The 19,845-nt window shown below is 36.0% G+C and overlaps 1 protein-coding gene across 2 annotated transcripts in view; it reads right to left on the bottom strand.

Moving 5' to 3' along the window:
• The window catches only part of Ncam2 (neural cell adhesion molecule 2), a 465,089-nt gene that overhangs the window by 100,615 nt on the left and 344,629 nt on the right, over positions 1-19,845 (bottom strand). For both annotated transcript variants that reach the window (XM_060370676.1, XM_060370675.1), the window contains exon 9: positions 19,691-19,841. In XM_060370676.1, coding sequence (XP_060226659.1) covers positions 19,691-19,841 — 151 coding nt within the window. The remainder of the gene's footprint in view (positions 1-19,690; positions 19,842-19,845) is intronic.

The raw sequence follows: 19,845 nt of genomic DNA, 5'->3' as shown, positions 1-19,845 counted from the left end.
TGTTCCTTATGCATTATATATTTTTTCCATTGATGTGTGCTTTTCTCCAAATTAGTAGTTGACCTTCACTCTGCTGTTTCTTTCATTGTGTGGAAACTTATAAATTACCTGTAATCTCGTTTGTTACCCTCTTGCTTTTTCATGTATAATTTAGGACTTCATCTAAATAAACCAATGCCAAAGCATTCTCTGTTTGTCATAACAGCTTCAGTTACACTTAAGTCTTTAAATATTTTACTAATTATTAATTAATAATAATAATTATTATTTATTATTAATTTGCTCTTTGGAATCTTCACACACTTACGTGCTGCACCCTGACTACTGCACTCTCAACATCTCCTTGCTGTAATCTCCTCTTCCTTACAGACATCTTTTTCACAGTCATGATTATTCATTTTTCTTTGAAACCCATTCATTTTAGTGAGGGTTATTTGTGAACTAAATAAAGGGTGTGAAGAAATCGACTGGAACGTGGTGAGCTCGGTAGTGAATATAATACTGAAGAAAATGACTCTCCCTCACTCAGCACCTATCAACACCTAATATTCTAGCAGTAAGAGGTAGGGCTTCTTGGGCACCTCTTCCATTCGTGCCGTGTGGTAGATGGGGTTAGCATCATGCACACCAATATCAGCTATTCAATATTATGTGCTCATGATTGCAGAAGTCATTTCAAACCCAGAATTTGTCTTGGAAAAAAAGACATAGCACTTTTACATAATTGTTCTGCATATGTATATTGAGTTTCCAGTACAATTTATTGCAAACACTGTCATCTTTCCAGTAAGTGAATATGCTAACATTTTTACTAAAATCAATTTGCTGAAATTTGGTGTAATTATAGGCTCTCTATTCTAATAAACTCACATGCACATCCAGGTACATGCAGAAACATATACATACATATGTTTAATGGAGAAATCATGTCATTTTATTAATAGGGTACTGAAATACATTGCACACTGGTCAAAACTGCTCAAATTATCTAAACAACTGACAAGGGCTAGAGAGGAGAGGAGAAAAAGGCATTCACAGGTAATTCTAGTGTAACTGCACCTGTTTCAGTGTGGAAAGCTCTCAAGAGGCTACGAATCTACCGTATGACTCTTGGGTATCACTCCTGGGCGTATGCCCAAAGACGTCAGCACCCTACACCACAGGTCTCAGATACGCTCCTTGCTAATCTATTCACAACAGCTAGGAAATAAAAACAGCTTAAATGTTCTTCAACTGAAAAAGGGATGATGGAAATGTGGAACACATATACTCTAGGAGCACAATGTCGTTAAATGTGAGTGTATAATTTGGAGAAACCACAGAAACAAGAAAAGGAAAAAGGGATCATGAAGGAAGAAAGCACTAAAGGTAGGAATAGCATGGCATAAGTCATGTAAACAGTCAAATGGGAAAAGGGAGTCTGGAGGATTAATTGAAGGGAAGGGAAGTCAATACAGGAAGAAAAGCAGAGGAGGAAAAACGGCACTAAGGACATCTAAAAAATATATAATAAATCATATTTTATTTTCTTTCAACATGTATTATATAGATATAAGTAGTGTGTGTGAGTGATGCGCACACACAGGTATACGTGCAGTTTAAATGAAATTATCCATTGGGTCGACAGTGCTCACCCCCAGGACCTGATGGTAAATCTGTAATGTTCAAGATGTCATTCTCCTTAAACACAGGATTTAAAGGCGCTGGGTTCCACTTTGCTTGGAAGCTTCCTCTCTGAGCACTAAGTTTCATAACAATAGAAGGCTATGCAAGCATCCGAGGAAAGAAGCAACCAGCAGTCCTACCCAGGTGCAATGTCAATGAACCACATCAATGATAAACATGGCATGGTAATCCTAGGAGCTGTAATGGCACTCACATTTTTGTGGTAGCCAACAGCTATCCTATTGAATTTAAAGCAGACTAAGGAAGATGGAAATCATGCCTGGTACTGGAAATCTAGCCAACCAACCCAGAGTAATGAAACACATATCTTAGAGGAGAACCTCTTATCACCACCCTTTATCTAAACCAGTGTAATTCGTAACTGTACACTAAAATTTACCCTTATACCCACAGGTAAATGTAGCTCTCAGTATTTTTTGCAACAGATGGAGACCATTATAGAAAACCACAACTGGTCAAACTGACAGATTGCAACCTTCTATAGAAAAGACAAACTAGTTTTTCAGCATTTAAATATACCACATTTTTTATATGCAGACAACCTTTTAAGGACACTCAGGTTGATTCTATATTTTGACTAGTATAAATAATACACATAATTTTAACATATGTATTTCTTTTCCTTTGGCAATACACCTTGAAGTAGGACAGCTACATCACACAGTAGTTCTACTTTTAACTTCGGAGGCGATTTTGGTATGTAGTTTCCCATGATAAATGTCCTATAAAATACAGTACTTCTAAGAGTATGTTAGAGAACTCCTTTATTCACATCCTTAAATTTACCTGTTATCTTTCTTATAATAACAGAGATAATTTGAGATGTTATCTAACTGCAATTTTCATTTACATTTTTAAATAATTAGAGACACTGAAAACCTTTAGGAATATCATTGGTCACGTACATGTATTTTTTGTTGTCCAATTACGTTTAATCAGGCTGTTTTCTTTTGATAACAAATTGTTGCTAGGTTCTACTGTAAGATTTGTGATGATGATCTAGGAGATATGACAATCTTAGCAGCACTGCACTAAGGGTCAAAATCAAAGGGTCATGAACATGTAAAATACTGAAGTATATGCTCCTGGGGAATACTCTTTTAGATTTGTTATATATTGTCATAACTATTTATTTTTATTCTGCCTTGTATCATGTAATTAGTTTGGATTTAGCACGAAATCACAAGAACTGAACAATGATTTCTATTAAAGAAATGTACAGTGTCAATTGTAAAGAATTATTTAAAAATGATTGCTTCCCTTAGGTGCAAATTATGAATATTTTAAAATTAGGTATAAATAGTTAACTTTTCCTGTGTAGACATGTTTTCAACACTTAATGTCTCATAACTTAAAAATAGGTGACAACATATTCATGAATGTTGTGATAGAAAATTACATTTTAAGTCAAACATTGACATTGTCATCCTTAAGGATTCAATCACTTTTTTAATTAAAATAGAGTATATCATTTCCCCCTTCTCTCTACTCCAATCATTTCCAAATAAATCCCCATCTTGTCCTCCGGAATTGAAGTTTTTTTGTTAATGTTACAAGTATAAATCGTGGAAAAGTATCTGACTAAAACCTGCCTTGTTTATTTACTGTTGCTCTATGTGATTTGAGAGCTAGCTACTGAATACTGGATAACCAAACGTGGGGCTACTCCCTAGGAGACGTGATTTCCACAGTGCTCAGAATTACTTAGCCGCATGTATTTGTCTGTCCAGAGCTAGAGAGCAATGAGAGTACTGCCTTCCTTTCTCCTGGTTAGAGCACTTATCCATGTTGTACCTCACCAGGCCTAACTTTGTCACCACACTCTGAAGGATTTACGGGTGACTCTTCTCTGTTATTTCTGAGATAAAGCTCACAGCCGGTTTCCTGATTCTCTGGTGCTTAGTTTCCTCCCGTTTCTTCAATGATGTTTCCTGAGAGTTACATGCAGGAGCTTATTTTGTAGATGGGTCATGTGCGTCTGGGAGTGCTGTCACCACTGGACACTTGGCTCTCGATGGTATAAAAGCAGGCTGAACAAATTACGTGGAGAAAGCCAGTGGGCAGCATTCCTCCATGGCATCTTACTCAGTCAGTTACTCACAGAAACTCTCGAGGTTCCTGTGTTGATTCTTGCTTTGTGTTGCCATCATGATGGGCTATAAATCCTAAGACAAAACCTTGCCTCTCTAGGGTGCTTTTGGTCAAAAAAAAAAAACCTCTACAACAATATTCAGAATTTTCTAAAAAAGATAATTCAGGTGTTTTCAGCAAAAATACTTTGAGAATACATATATATTAATAATTTAATTTGCTTACTTTCTATCATATCCACATTAAAATATCACATTATTTCTTATAAATACACACAACAAAAAAGAATCTGGAAAGCCCAATAGTTTTACTAATTAAACCTATTTGTTATGCCAGGCAAGGGTGGCACATGCCTTTAATCCCAATACATCAGAGGCAGAAGCAAGCAGATCTCTGAGTTTGAGGCCAGTCTGGTCTATAGAATGAGTTCCTGAAAAGCCAGGGATACACAGAGAAACCTTATCCCCAAAACCAAAAACAAATATATCTTTTTTAAGTTACACTGATCCGGTTAAACCATTTCAGAATTCCCTAAAATCCATGTATTCTGTAATAGAGGAAAAATGAGATTAGTACACCTTTAAAAAGACCTATGGAAATGAGTTTTGGTATAAATGACAAAGCACTAGAAAATAAAGAAAGCAATGATTTTTGGCAAGTTAACAAACTTGGGTTAGTGTTAAATATGTCAGATTTCTAAAATTCTTCCTCTAAGCGGAATTTGAATGGGAAATAATATAGTGGTTCTTATAGGAATAGCATTAATTACCTAAGACTCTAAAATTATGGAAGAATGTACCCATTGGTTTTCCAATTCCAAATGGTCAACCCTGAAAGCACGCACACAAGTAACAATATACAAACTAAACATGGTGCCTTTGTGTTTTTAAGAATATGTATGTAGGACCCCTGCTTGGATGTAGCCCATGGTAGCTCAGTATCCAAGTGGGTTTCCCTAGTAAGGGGAACAGGGACTATTTCTGACATGAACTCAATGACTGGCTTCTTGACCTCCCCCTACCTGCTCCACTAGGGAGGAACAGCCTTGTTTGGCCACAGAGGAGGACACTGCAGCCAGTCCTGAAGATACCTGATAAAACAGGGTCAGATGGAAGGGGAGGAGGACCTCCCCTATCAGTGGACTTGGAAAGGGACAGGGAGGAGATGAGGAAGGAAGGGTAGGATTAGGAGTGAATGAGGGAAGGGGCTACTGCTGGGATACAAAGTAAATAACCTATGATTAATATTAAAAAATAAAAATTAATTTAAAAATATTCCAATGAATGACACTGGCCAGCTCTTGGAAAATGGCTAACTCAAGCTGGAATTTCTGTTAAGTTACAATGTACACAGGGTTTTAAAGAAACTGTATAAAAATAGCACCAATGAAATTCCCCATGGAAATTTTTATGGCTTAAAACTATGTTACTCTGAAAATCATTATTCTATATTTGAAATATTACTAAAAAAAGAATATGTATGTATATGCATGTAGGTATGTAACAGTAAATAAGAAAAATAACATGTCATGAATTTGAAAGAAAGCATGGGAATATATAGTTGAGGATTTGGAGGCAGTATATGCTGGAGAGAATTGTAATTATGTTGTGGTATCAAAAACCTAAAAAAGTTAAATTCTAATGGTCAATAAGTCATATGCATTTCTGAATATAATATTTAAATTATGAAATTTAATATCAGAAATAATATTATTCCTTTCTCTCCTCTCTGTCAACTTTCTACTTCTGTCTCTTTCTTCTCTCTCTCTTTCTCTCTCTCTCTCTCTCTCTCTCTTTTATGATTTTCAAAGTGCTTGCTAGCAGTGGTCACACTGGTACTATCTACTAGCACAGGCTGGTTTCCAGCTATTGAAGAATCTTCTAAGTCTCCCAACTACCAGGATAAGAGCCAAGTGCTGACACAACCAGGTTTGAAGTCTGACTTTAAATAACTAATAACTGCTTTTTTTTTTCCTAACTATTGTTAAGATGCAATAAACTCTAATTGGAATTTATTTAAATTAACTGCATGTGTATAGGCAGAATGTTGCACTAGAGCACCCAGGCAATTCTCATGTGAATGATTTTTTATTGAATTTCTCATTGAATCTTACCAGTATCCCCCAAAATTGTCTTGTGCACCAGGATCTAATCTGTCTGTATATGTCCTCCTTCTAAAAGTTCATATTCAAACATGACCCACTCTACAAACATGCTCTTACTAGAAATCAGCACAAAAGTTCTACATACAGCCTTGACACCAAGAACTTCCCGTTAAGAACTTCCCTCTCATTTTCTCTACCCTGTTGAGAAAGATGGGGCTTATTACACAGGTGCTGTTCATCATTTCCTTATGTCTATTTTCTGACTCAGTTACTTGCTTCAGGCAAACTTTCCACTTTCTCTATGCATTTCTGCCTTTCTCTGAAATTGTCTTTATGTGATTTTTTTCTTCCTGAAGGCTGACCTGCATCCTAATTCTGCCTCTACATAATGCTGATAACAAAGAACAGCAGAGGAAATAGGAGCTAAAATACATAAATATTTGACCTAATTTCCATTAAATCATGAATAGTAATATAAGATAATTGTCTGGACTAATGTCTAATTTTCACTTAATGAGTGAAATTACAAAAATGATTTAAGAGAAGGCGCTCTCTAAGCAGTTAAGTACATCTGCTATTCTTCCAGAAATAGCTGAGCACCCATATTGGTTATCTCATAATCATCTATCAGTCTAGTTGCAGGGATCTGACACTGTTTTCTAGTTTCTAGAGGCACTCATACACACATGGCATACACACACAGGACCATATTAAAAAACAAAAACAAAAACAAAACAAAAAAACACACTAAGGAAAAAATGTTAAAGATAACAAAAGAATCCAGGCTTTCAAGTTCATATTAATAAGATAATACTTTGTCTTTCTTGAGCAATAGTATAACACCAAGTCTGATAGATGTATCCTTAAGTCATTTGCATACTGCAAGAAATTCTTTCTCTTTCATTCACCTTTCCTAGTGATACAGAATTTCCATGTTTGTTGCTGTAGTGGTTTGAATGAGAATGACCCTCCTGGGATCATATATTTGAATTCATGGTGCCTAATTGGTAGAACTATTTAGGTAGGAGTGGGAGGTATGGCAGCATTGGAAGAAGTTTATCACTATGTGTCCTTTGAGAGTTCAGTGTCCATATCAGACTTAGTCTTAATCTTTCTGCCAATGCCTGAAGAATAGAAAATCTTTCAGATACTGTTCCCATGCCATATCTGCTGTGGACTGCCATGCTTCTTGCAATGAGAACCATGGTCTAACCCTTTGAAACTATAAGCAAGCCCCAATTAAATGCTTTCTCCTCTAAGTTGCTTTGGTCATAACATCTCTTCACAAAAATAGTACGAGAACTAAGATGAACGTTTTAAATGTTAAAAATTTCCCTAAGAAGGGGAACAGGGAATGTCTCTGATATGAACTCAGTGACTGGCTCTTTGGCCACCTCCACCCTGATGAGGGAGCAGCCTTGCCAGGTCACAGAGGAAGACAATGCAGCCAGTCCTGATGAGACCTGATAAACTAGGGTCAGATGGAAGGGGAAGAGGACCTCCCCTATCAGTGGATTTGGAGAGAGGCAGGGAGGAGATGAGGGAGGGAAGATGAGATTGAGAGGGAATGATGAAGAGGGCTACAGCTGGGATAAAAAGTGAATAAATTGTAATTAATATAAAATAATAATTTAATTAAAAAAGAATAACAGACAATATTAATAATTTATTTTTCATGCATTAGAAAGTTTTTATTTTGTTGTAATTGTTTTGAGAGTCTTGCCATCATATCTCACCACTTAATCACAATACGTAACAGTACTAATCATTAACATTTTTTAACACATGGTCTCACCTCCTTTTTCTATCTCGTAACCCCTGCCTTATGTATTGTAGAAAACCAGCAGTAACTTACTGACCATCCTATATCTATCAAGTAAAGTTATAATCTTCCTTAAAACTTGGTACATTCTGCAACTTATGTATCTCAGGAATTCCTTAGCATCTTAGTGACACTCTTCTTTAAAACCATGTAATTTCTGCAACTCACAACTCTTAAATCACAAATTCGTGTGAAATTACAAAGTTCTGAATAAACATTCTTATGCCCAAATGCACTTCACATCCTTACCCTGGTATGAGTTATTTATACTGTGCAGAGAAATTCTGGTTAACAGCGGGCATATTCATAAGGTCAGTCCCACAGGAGTGAATGCCTAGTAATCTTCAAGCCTTATCAGTTTGCACACAAACACTCTATGATGGCCACTCAATAATAAAACCAGCTGAAAAAAAATTTGTCAGAACTGTTCCTTCCTTCAGCAGCTTGTTAGAATTTTTATTCCCCTAATTAAAACACAAGTTTTTGAAGTGAGGGTAATATTATTTTCTTTACAGTCTATATTTGACACCTAAGAGATGTTCCATGTGTAATTAAAAATAAATAAATCAAAGCTCGAAAAATTAAGATAAGTACATTTAGGTGTTATTCCTTCATTAAACAGGCAAGGCATATTTGTTTCACAGTATAAACTCATAACATTTTTTTTACTGCAATCTAGAATTATTTTGATAGTAATACATTTTTTCTTGTACTTTTACTACTTAAGTTGTGAAGAAGTTAGCCATTTAATTAGTGAAGAATTAACTGCATTTCAAAATTTCCTGAAGCACATTGACTCTTCTCATCCCTTTGAATTTCCTCACTTGATTTATGCTCTGAAAAACTATCAAGGGAATAAAAGCTAATATATCCTTTGGCACATTTTGAGGCTAATTCAATAAATGATTTCATAGATCCAGTTCTACTATATGTTGAGACATACAAAGAATCAGCTATGGCAATTAACTGAATTCAGTCCAGGTACCATGGGAATTCTTTTGGCTGGGTGGAATAGAAAATTAGATGTGTGCTTAATGCCAATTAACCATAACACTGTATGCGAATTTTCATGCTGAATTTAAACAGCTACCTCTCACATAAATCTCAGAATATTTTATGACATTCAAATCAAGTCCTTAAAATCAGCTGCAATAAAGAAAATCTCTATGTGGCTTTTTAAATAGAAGACTCTGGATTTCTTTCTAATTTGATTTTGTTTATGATATAATTGTTAGTGGTCACAGAGGAGTTTGATTATAAGTAAAGCTAGTCACTCTTCTTTTAATATAATTTTTCTTCTATCTGAGTTTCTCCCCTTATGCTAATTAAAAAAATTAATAAAAATACAAGTTCCTGAGATTGTTATATCCTATAGCATGTAACTGAGGCTTTATTTAATTAAATTTTCTGTAAATAGCTATACATTTTTAAAAAGTATTTATGATTACCTATAAATTTACATATAAAAGGCTTAAATAAATATATAAAGTTTTATGTATTAAAGGAGGTATGTGATGGAAATGTGAATTCAATGAATAAGAATATCATTGACCGTGGTGTTTGAATATTTGACTCCTGTTGTTTGGAGAAATGATTTGTCCTTGGAGTACATGCTGATGATGGGCTTTGGGAGTTTATAGCTTTTCCCCACCTCCTGTTTGATTTACCTGCTTTGTGCTTGAGGATAAAAATGTGATTCTAAGCATCCTGATCCTGGCCATGACATATTTTGGAGGAGTGTGGAGAATTTTGTAACTTTGGATTAGAAAAGCACTTGAATGTTCTAACCAAAGCTCAACTGCCTGTTCCAGTGGGTTGAGGTAGAAAGGGCAGGGCTAGGAAGGGAGGTAATATGGGGCTGCAGAGATGTAAAGCACATAAAATAAATAAACGAGAAGAAGAAAATGAGTGGAGGACTAGTTTCTTTGGCAGAGGAATGTTCAAGATAGCACAATACTGAATCTGTGGAAGACTTATTACTAATAACTCCTCTGGTGGCCTACAATGGAAAGGACCAAATGCAGCAGAAATAAACACAAGGAAGCTTAATGTAGATGCAAGGTTTATGCTAAGAGAGAGGCTGCAAGTGTTAATGAGGTTAATACTTTAAAGAAGGCCTAGTGGGAAGACTCCATCCACTCAGAGTTCCAAGTTACAGGAAAACATGAAGAATTTCATGCTCCTAGAATGATTCAACGTAAGAAAGCTGGTGCTAATAAAATCAAAGACAACTAGGGTCCAATTTAATTTGGCAGTCAAACATGGAAGTATTGCTCAAGTGGTAATGGTTTTAGTCATATGAAAGATAAAAGAAGGAAGAACACATTGATTCTTCCAACATGATTTCAGAAAATTTTTTGTTGTGTTGTTTTTTTGCTTTATAATTATTATTTGATTTATTCACTTTGTATCCCAGTTGTAGCCCTGTCCCTCATCTCCTCCAGGTACCACCCACCCTCCCTCCCTCCCTCCCTCCCTCCCTCCCTCCCTCCCTCCCTCCCTCCCTCCTTCCTTCCTTCCCTTCCTCCTTCCCTCCCTTCCTCTTCCTCTCCTCTTTCTCTCTGTCTTCTAGTCTGTCTGATAGGGGAAGTCCTCCTCCCCTGCTGTCTAACCCTAGTCTATCAAGTACCATCAGGACTGCCTGGATCCAGAACTGTCAAGACAGCTAATAGTGGTGGAGATTCCTTTAAGGCTTCGAAGTGAAACCCTGACTTGGATGACTACCTGAATGCTGGAGATGCCAGAGATGTGAGATATCTGTCAAGGACAGTTGCACCCAGGCAATGAATCTAGCACAATGGAGAGATTTATGTTTGTACTGGTTATCTTTTCTCAATATTACAGACTTGACAATGTGAAAACTATGTTTCAGACAGCAAGGCTTAAGTGGCAGTCATAAAATCCTGTTTACATTGTCCATAGATTGAAAAGATTTCATGTTATCTTTTCTAAGCTTCAATTTTGCTTTTCACAGTATTTCCCCCTTTGTTTGGAAGGCATACACTATGGTGTCATGTGTTAGAAGAAGGATATTTGCTTATTGATGTTATAAGATATCATAATTAAGAGATTGGTTGAATTTCAGAAGAGACTTTGGACTTTGAAACAGTGTTGAAAATGCTAAGTACTAGCCAGTCTAGACCTTGCTTAGCTTCCAAGCAGAGACTCATAGTAACAGAGGCTATAGAGACTGAAGCAGATAACCACTAACTAGACTAGTCTACTAGCAGACAGAAGGGACACCAACCTATCCACAAAAACTTCAACACAAAATTTACCCTGCCTACAAGATGTACTGGGATAAAGATAGATCAGATAGATTAGAGACTGAGTGAATGTACAACCAACGACTAGCCCAACCAAACGCCCTATTGGAAAGTGCCAACTCCTGACACTGTGAGCGAGGCTTTGCTAAACTTGCAGACAGGAGCCTGACAGTGTTGTCCTCTGAGAGGCTCTTCTTAGAAGTGCCTCAATACAGATGCTGATACTCACACCCAAACATAGGGAAATGCTTAAGGGGTCTTGTGGAAAAGTGGGAGGTAAGAGAAATGGACCTGAAGGTGACAGGAGGTCCACAAGAAGAACAACAGAGCCAACTAAGCAGGGCCCAGAGGGGCTTGCTGCGACTGAAGCACCAACTAAGGACCATGCATGAAGTGGAGTAGGCCCCCTACACAAATGTGTAGCGTAGGCTTCATGTGGGTCCTCTAATAAGGGAAGTGAGGACTGCATAGGATTTGTACTCACTTGCCAGCTTTTTGATCACTTTCCTCTAGAGGGAGTGTCTTGCCAGGCTACAGGAAAAGAGGACATGCTCAATCCTGTTGCAACTTTATGAGCTGGGCTGAATGGGAAAGGGACTTCCCTTTTCTGAAGGAAAGGGGAGAAGTGAGGGAGAAGGGTAGCACTGGGAGCAAAGGACGTAAATTAAATAAAATTGTTTGAAAACTTAAAATATTATAAAGTGTTTAAATAAGTGTGATAGACTATGTTCATTAAGTCAAATTTACTGGTATTTTAATCAGAAACCTATAGGATTCTTGCCCCTGGAAGAACTGCCTTTCCAGACATGCTCAGTCCTGATGCAACTAGGCAAACTGGGGTCAATGGGAAAGGGATCTCTTCTTTTCTGAGGAAAAAGGGAAGGGAAAGGGGGAGGCAAGGACGAGGAATGTAAAGTGAATTTTAAAAAGATTAGAAAAAAGCTAAGTACTTGAAGACACTTAAAATTTGATTGCATGCATTTTGCATTACAATATCACCATGATCCCACAGGGGTTCATAGTGGAATGTTGGAATGTGTGGAATGAAGGAGAATCTCCACCCATAGGTTTGGGTACTTGAACACTTGTCTCCATCTGATAACATTGTGTACTAGGAGATTAAGCCTTGTTGAAGGAAGTATCCGAATTTGGGAGGGATTTGAGAGGTTACAGATTAGTGCAAATTCTAGTTCCAGGTTTAAGATCTGATCTCTTACCTTCATACTATCCTGACTGTTACTTTCTGGTATAACTATGCCTGCCCACTGTGAAGGACTCCTATATTATACAAACTTTATGCTCAAATTAAACTCTCATTTCATTTTATCAAAGCAACAGAAAAATTAATAATATACAATTATACTTATAAACAAGTTATTTTATATGGAACACACCTGTCTCTGAGTGATCAGATTAATGAGTATTGAAATTAATAGAGAGTATGCTTCCACATGATAATTTTTAAGATTTTCTTTAATAACGGGTATTTTTAGTTTTTTAAATTAATTTATTTTTTTAATTACTGTCTATTCATTTTGTATCCCAGGTGTAGCTCCCTCTCACTCACTCTCTCATCTTCTCCCATGCCCTCCCCAAGTCCACTGACAGGGGAGGTCCTCCTCCCTTTCCATCTGACCCTAGCCTATCAGGTCTCATCAAGACTGGGTGCATTGTCTTCCTCTGTGGCTTGGTAAGGCTGCTTCCCTGTCAGGGGGAGGTGATCAAAGAGACAGCCATTGAGTTCATGTCAGAGATAGCTCCTTCCCCCCTTATGAGGGAGCCCACTTGGAGACTGAGCTGCCATGGACATCCTGAGTGAGGTATCCCAGAAGCAGACCCCTGTTCCAAGATGCTCATGCTGTTGGATGACAGCAGTAGCACAGGAACCAAGATGCATCCCTAACATGTAACATCTCCACAGAGATACTACTCTTACTTTAGTTTCACTGGCACCACTAATAATTCATAAATATGATTCTCTTGCACTACATCAAAAGAAGTGGTAAGGGTGAGGAATAAATTAATGATCACTTTCCACAATGTCTTGTTGCACCATTGTTTTGATATGCTTAAACGTCAAGGGGGTCAGTACAGGCTCCAAGACATGACCTCAGTGGAAAAGGAAGCTTAGGAATCTGTTGTCATTGTATCCAGAAGAGGCCTTCCTGTACGGAAATAAGGAAGTAAGCAGCAATGTGATACATGAAAAGTGTCATTCCAAAAATCAGATGTTGGAAACTCAGTCTTAAAAGTCATGAATTTGTAAACTGAATCGTTGAGAACCAATTATTTTATGGTGAGGTAACAATAGAGGAATATTTGTGATAAGACCTTTGCTTTTGTAGAAGATAGAGACTCTCTATGCGTGTATGTGTGTGTATGTTTGCCCATGCACCAAAGGAAGGCCCTATGAGTACATGCCAATCAGGAGGAAAATGCTCATCAGAAACCTGACCATGCTGTTTTTATGAATTTACAGATGTGGCCTCAGATATGCATAGTTTAAATACTCAGCTACAGTATTTTAATATATCATTCCTGTCCAGTTAGCTTTAACTGTCAACTTGACACATCCTAGAGCTGTCTGAGGGGAAAACCCTAAATGAAGAATTGTCCAGTCTGAGTGGCTTGTAACATCCTTTGGATTTTGGCTTTGTCTTGATTTTTAACTGAGGCCGAAGATCTACAACTGTGAGCAACGCCATCCTTAGGCAAGTGCTCCTGAGCTGCCCAAGAAAGCGAGCTAAGCACTTGCCTGGCATCTGGCTAGCAAGCAATGCTCCTCTGTGAGTTCTGAATTCCTTCTTCCAAATCCCTCAGTGACAGACTGTGACCTCTGATCATAAGCTAAATAATTCCTTTCCTCAAGTTGCCTATGGTCAGCATGTTTTTAGCAACACAAAGGAAATCAGAATAATCCCAGGATGGCAAAGACAGTCAATGATCTATGGAGAATTGATTCACCAAGTTCCAAGGCAGATACCGGCTTCAGTGTTAACGGGTATTAATCAGACATTCAGAAGTGATGATAGGTCAGGAATCATTCATAAGGCCTGAATTTATTTACGTGTTTGAAATTTGTTAGTTTTTAAACTGACCTTTCCGGGGTTGGGCTTTTCTTTAAATTCCTTTAAGCTGTTCATCACCAGATGTTTTGAAACATAGTTTAATAAGTTTTGATATGAATCAAATAATGCCTGTCAGAAAGAAGGGGACTTAACATAAAACTAGAATAACCGTTGAAGGAATATGAACCACAAAGATTGTGACTTTTCACATTTTCACCGGAAGCACATATAATGTTTGGGTAAAACAAACAAATAAAAATAAAAAAGACTACAGCTGAGTGATTGGAAACTCTATAACTCTATCATTCTTTTTTGAAGTGATCTTATCTTTAGGCATTTTACCTTTTATTAGTTCTATTCTTAAAGTCATCAAGTTGCCTATGCTACCTAGGTGGTGGTATTCTGGAAAACAAATTTGCATATGCAGATTGGTACTCCTTATTATAGTTCCAATATTAAATGAGTTACAGTGATTATAAAAGTTGGGTTATAAGATAAACTGTTTAACAACAGATACAAACTATGTGCTACAACAAAGGAATTTTTTTTCTTCATACTACTGTGAAATGGTTTTTAGAAGTTAAAATTCAATGCATATATTCTCTATTTCTTTCCTATACATGCTATTGAGAATTGAATTAAGAGTCACTGTTTTAGTGAAGGAATGTAAAGTTTTTATTAAATAATTATTTAAGAATGTAAATGTCTATTAATTATATGAAGACATGAGAACATGCAAGCAGCATAATTTTGAGTTGTAAGGTTTTTTTTATGTCCATCTAACTTTAGAATGTATCAGATATTGCTAACTATAGTGCTGGAGAAAGTGCATTTCCAATTATTCTCATAGCAACCATGAATTAAAAATCGGATAAAGAGGACTCAAATAGAAATCATGAAAAAAGTCAATATTTCCTAACATATATTTTGCTCCGTTGTTTAAAAATAACTGTTAAGTTAAATTTACCACAAAATAATTGTCTATCATTTAATATGTAACAGTTAGTCACATTACTTAATGACATCCTAATCGAAATCAAACATACTATATAATTAGAGAGTATTGTATTAAAACATCTAACACCTGCCTGCTATCTCCTTTGTTTTCTGAATTAGAGCTTTAGTTGGACTCAGGCTTCAGACTAAGGTGACACCTTTGAAACATAGCAAATGAACAGGCAGAATGCCAAGAAATCTGCTTAAGTTAAAACACAAAGGGGCTTGAGGAAAAAAGCTTAATCTTTTAGCACTCTTAGCTCAGTGTTACTGTAGTAAATGGCACAGGTTTACTGGTTTGATTCTTTTCAACTGCTTCTTGGTACAGTTACATTGTAGATGTTTGATTTACCTGAAAAGAATTTTATGGTAACTTCTTGTCATACTGTGTAGTGTTTACAATTTTTATAATCTTTATGCAGTTACTGATGCAAAGGTGTATAAAAAAACAATGTCAGACATGTGTACTGTATGAGTACTTACCTAAGTCATTTCCGTGGCCTCTCATGTACTGCTATGTTTATTAATATAAAGTTTATTTACTTAAAACAACCTGTCTAATTTTGATAGATTTCAGTTGGCCATAGCTTCTGACTCACTCTGTACTGTTTTTTTTGTGATCTTTTCAATCAATGTCATTGCACAGCAAAGCTGATTATTACTTCATCATTAAATGTTATAGTCTTTTGGTATGACAATATACATGTGTATGTTTATTACAACTCAGCAACCATGTATGTTCTGTAATTAAATAAAGAACCCTATTAAAATTAGAAATAGAACATAAGGTGGTCTAAGTATATCATGCTGACCCAATGCTGATCCCATCATAGCATATTTCTATAGATAAGAATATAAAACTCTGGTGGGGGATCAAATACAATTATCTATCTGCTGTGCTACCCAATCCTCCCACACAAAAAATCAGAAAACTATATGATGACTCTTTAGACAATAAAGCAAAGTTAGAGAAATGAAAAATGGAATAAACCCCAAGAAACAAAAGCAAACCCATACACACACACCCACACACAAAATCATAGAAAACACTGCCACCACTACCACCACACCACACCAAACAAACAAACATAAACAAAAACAAATATCTGGTGTGTTTGCCTTTTTTTTTTTTTTCGGCTTTTTAAATCTGTAACAAACTACCTAAATGAAACTCTAGATGTAACAAGTCCAGAAGAGCAGAGATTCTTGGAAAGGAGGCAGCCCACATGGGAAGCAACAAGGGCAATCCTTTGTAGATTTCAGAAATGGCTCAACCAAGGACCGTGTATGGATATAACCTAGAACGTCCACTCAGATGTAGCCTGTGGTAGCTCAGTAACCAATTGGTTTCCCAAAGTGAGGGGAACAAGGACTATTTCTAACAGGAACTCAATGACTGGCTCTTTGGCCTCCCCATCCCCCAAGGGAGGAGCAGTCCTGTTAGGCCACAGAGGAGGGCTTTGCAGCCAGTCCTGAAGATACCTGATAAAACAGGATCAGATGAATGGGGAGGAGGTCCCCCCTATCAGTGGACTTGGAAAGGGGCACGGTGGAGATGAGGGAGGGAGGGAGGGACTAGGAGGGAATGAGGGATCGGGACACGGCTGGGATACAGAGTTAATAAAATGTAACTGATAAAAAAAATAAAAAAATAAAAAATAAAAAATAAAAAAAGAAATGGCAATGCCAAAATTCTGTGTAAATTACCACAGAAATGTCAAACATGCCCAGACATTGCTTACACTGAGCAGACATAAGCCAACACAGCAAAGCTTTCAATGAATACTAAAGAAGGCAACAGAAAACTCTGTGGGAATTATTAGCTTTAAAAATAATGGTATTTTTAGGAAAAGACTTATAATTTGAACTCACACGGAAATTTACTGTACCTGTGAAACTGTTCTACATTTCTTTACATTCAGTGAACCAGAGAGTACAGCAAATCCCAAAGGGAAAAGAAACTTAACATATGTTAACCTGAAAAATAACCCAGATGTTTAATTCATTGCTGTTTGTTTAGAGCTGATATTTTAGAGAAGCTTTCCTTGTAATGAAGGAGGTAAAATGAACTAGTTAAAATGAACAAAGAAAAATTCAAGGGAAAAAGACTAATTTTATAAAACAAGATTAAAGCCTTAAAACAAAAATTAAATTATACCTGAAAAAGACCAAGAAAGTCAGTGCATTGCTTCAGTAGTGAGATAATTTAAAATGTGCTCATATACATGTGTGTCTGTACACATGCTTGAGCACACATGCATACACATATGTGTAGTTACCAATGAATAAGAGTTTGGGTGGAAGAATTATGTATTGAATTGACCTTAAACCATCTAAGCATGTTGAGTCAATGGTTGCACAGGTTGAAGAATCTCAGTACATCTTAAATAGGGTAATTCTCACCCACCCACCAAATTGTTCAGGAATAAATATAGCTGGGAAACTGATCTTCCTGGGTGTCAAGATTGTATACAATGTGAAAAGAAATCCCAGTGGGACCATCTACATCTGTCCAGGACTCTGCAAGAGGATGTGTAAAGACTGTCATACATTTCAGTTTAGCCTGAACTACAGTGTGTACAGAGCAATTCATATCAAAAGACACAACTACATACACAAACACAAAAGAAATAGAGGACAAACTGAATCCGAATTAATTAGATTTAGAACTTTAAGGATGAAAGCAGATCGAGCTATTTTATGGCTTTTTTCTTAAGTTCTTCACAATATTTGTAATGCGTTTACGTGCATATTCTGGTGTTTAGGTAAAGTTGTCAATGAATGTCACTCTAATGTATTTCTTAATTATATTAAGATAATAGTTATTGAAGAGGAGTAAGTGGCATATATTAAAAAAACAACAAATGTCAAAGTTTGGGATGTAATTAAAGCATTGTTATATCTGTTTTAGAAAATATAAAATATACTAAATGATATACATAAATTCCACATAAACAAACTTTATGCAAAGAGTAAAGTTAATCTGTAAGTCAGAAAATCAGGGAAATAATGAACATATGACAGAAATCCTCAAATAGAAAACAGATACATAAAGGTTAATAGTAATTAAAAAAAGACACTGTACACTAAAAGCGACAACTTTGAAAAGATCAGCAGTGTTGGTAAATTTTCCAGAAAAGAAAGCATTCCCAATAAATAATACTTGTAAAGTAGATGCATGAATAAATCAAGAAGATACAATATAAAAATAAAGAAGATATGAAGTGAAATGAAACTGAATCACAGAATTTAACATAAAATTAAATTTGCAAAACTAAGAAGGCATTATAAATGTGAAGAAACAGTATGATTAAGTAGAAAGCAAAGTGTAACACATAACAGTATAGAGTTATATATTTTATACATTGCAATTTTTCTACTAAAGACAGTTTAAATATGAATGATATATATATATGCATTTTTTGTTTAGTACCTAGTTTCAAAAACAATATGCATATTAGATAATTAAGGTAGTCACACACTGTATTTATGCACATTCAGGAAGGAAAGTAAATGGTGATTGAAAAGTCAGCAAAGAAAATCACAAAAGGAGAAAAATATGATCCAACCATCACTTCATAAGGAAGTAAGAGCCAAAACCGTATGGGACACAAGTTTATAGCCAGAAAACAACCTGATATGGAAATAGACAATTTACTAGAAAGACATCTCTGAAGAGGGATTATGACTAAGTTTAGGCATTCATAATCATGTGAAGCATCTTATTGGGTACTTGTTTGTTAATATGAATATGATGTTGATAAAATAACTTTCTTGCAATTTTATTACCAGAGTTGATAATTACATAAACGAAACAGTTTTTCACATAGATTTTGGATATTTTTTAAAAGAAATTCTCCATATGAGTTGCATCTTTCTTAACAGTTACTATTGCTTTTAATTAATATTAGTGTGAAATCTCATAATAAACTATTTTGTAAACAAGAGTACTTCAAAGATTCCACCTAAGACTTTTAATTGCATTCAGGTAAGAGAGCGCACCCAGCATTCACAAGTCATATGCAACTATTGCATTTCTTTCTTTAAATAACATATATAGAAAATTATTTTATTTTCCATGTAATAAATCAAGGTCAACACCCAATTTATACTAGTCTTTAATCATGTAGTTACAGAATTCCACATAATATCAAACTCACCCAATCCTGAAAATTTCTATCTCATTTTTGATAAAGTGCAAGGACTGACATATGCCACTGTATTTTATATCTTATATTGACGGCAATTAGTTCAGTAGAATTAGGAAAGACTGAAAACACGTATATAAGATTATGGCCTTTAACCACACACACACACACACACACACACACACACAATCACATACACATACCTGGTCATAACTTGATTATCTAAAACAAGCATGACTCAGTTGACCTAGTATTTTTAGTTAAGTATTTCAAAAGATAACAGTCACTATTTTCTGGTAGTTCATTGAGTATAAATCACTGTAAATGTTCAGTGACTTCTACCAGGTATCTTTAATAACTGACTTGAGTATTTGCTTTCCTTCTACATCTATCTATTGTATAAGAAAAAAAAAATGAACACATTCTTTAGTTTGATTCTCGTATAAAGTTCACATTTTCTCAAACCACTAACGTTATTGTAATTAGAACTCCCACTGGGTATGACTTACATTCAATGTCAAGATGCATGCTCCTTTGGTGCCCACCAATTCTACTCGCAGCCTCACAGTCATATCTCCCCGAATCTGTTAACTTCACATCTCTGATGTGCAGTGAGGAGTGTCCATGCTGCCCTTTGACTTCAATGCGGCCATCTGGGCTCTGC

This window comes from Meriones unguiculatus, chromosome 17 (genome assembly GCF_030254825.1).
Source record: "Meriones unguiculatus strain TT.TT164.6M chromosome 17, Bangor_MerUng_6.1, whole genome shotgun sequence".
Classification (NCBI taxonomy): Eukaryota; Metazoa; Chordata; class Mammalia; order Rodentia; family Muridae; genus Meriones; species Meriones unguiculatus.
This window is presented reverse-complemented; position numbering and strand designations above follow the sequence as displayed.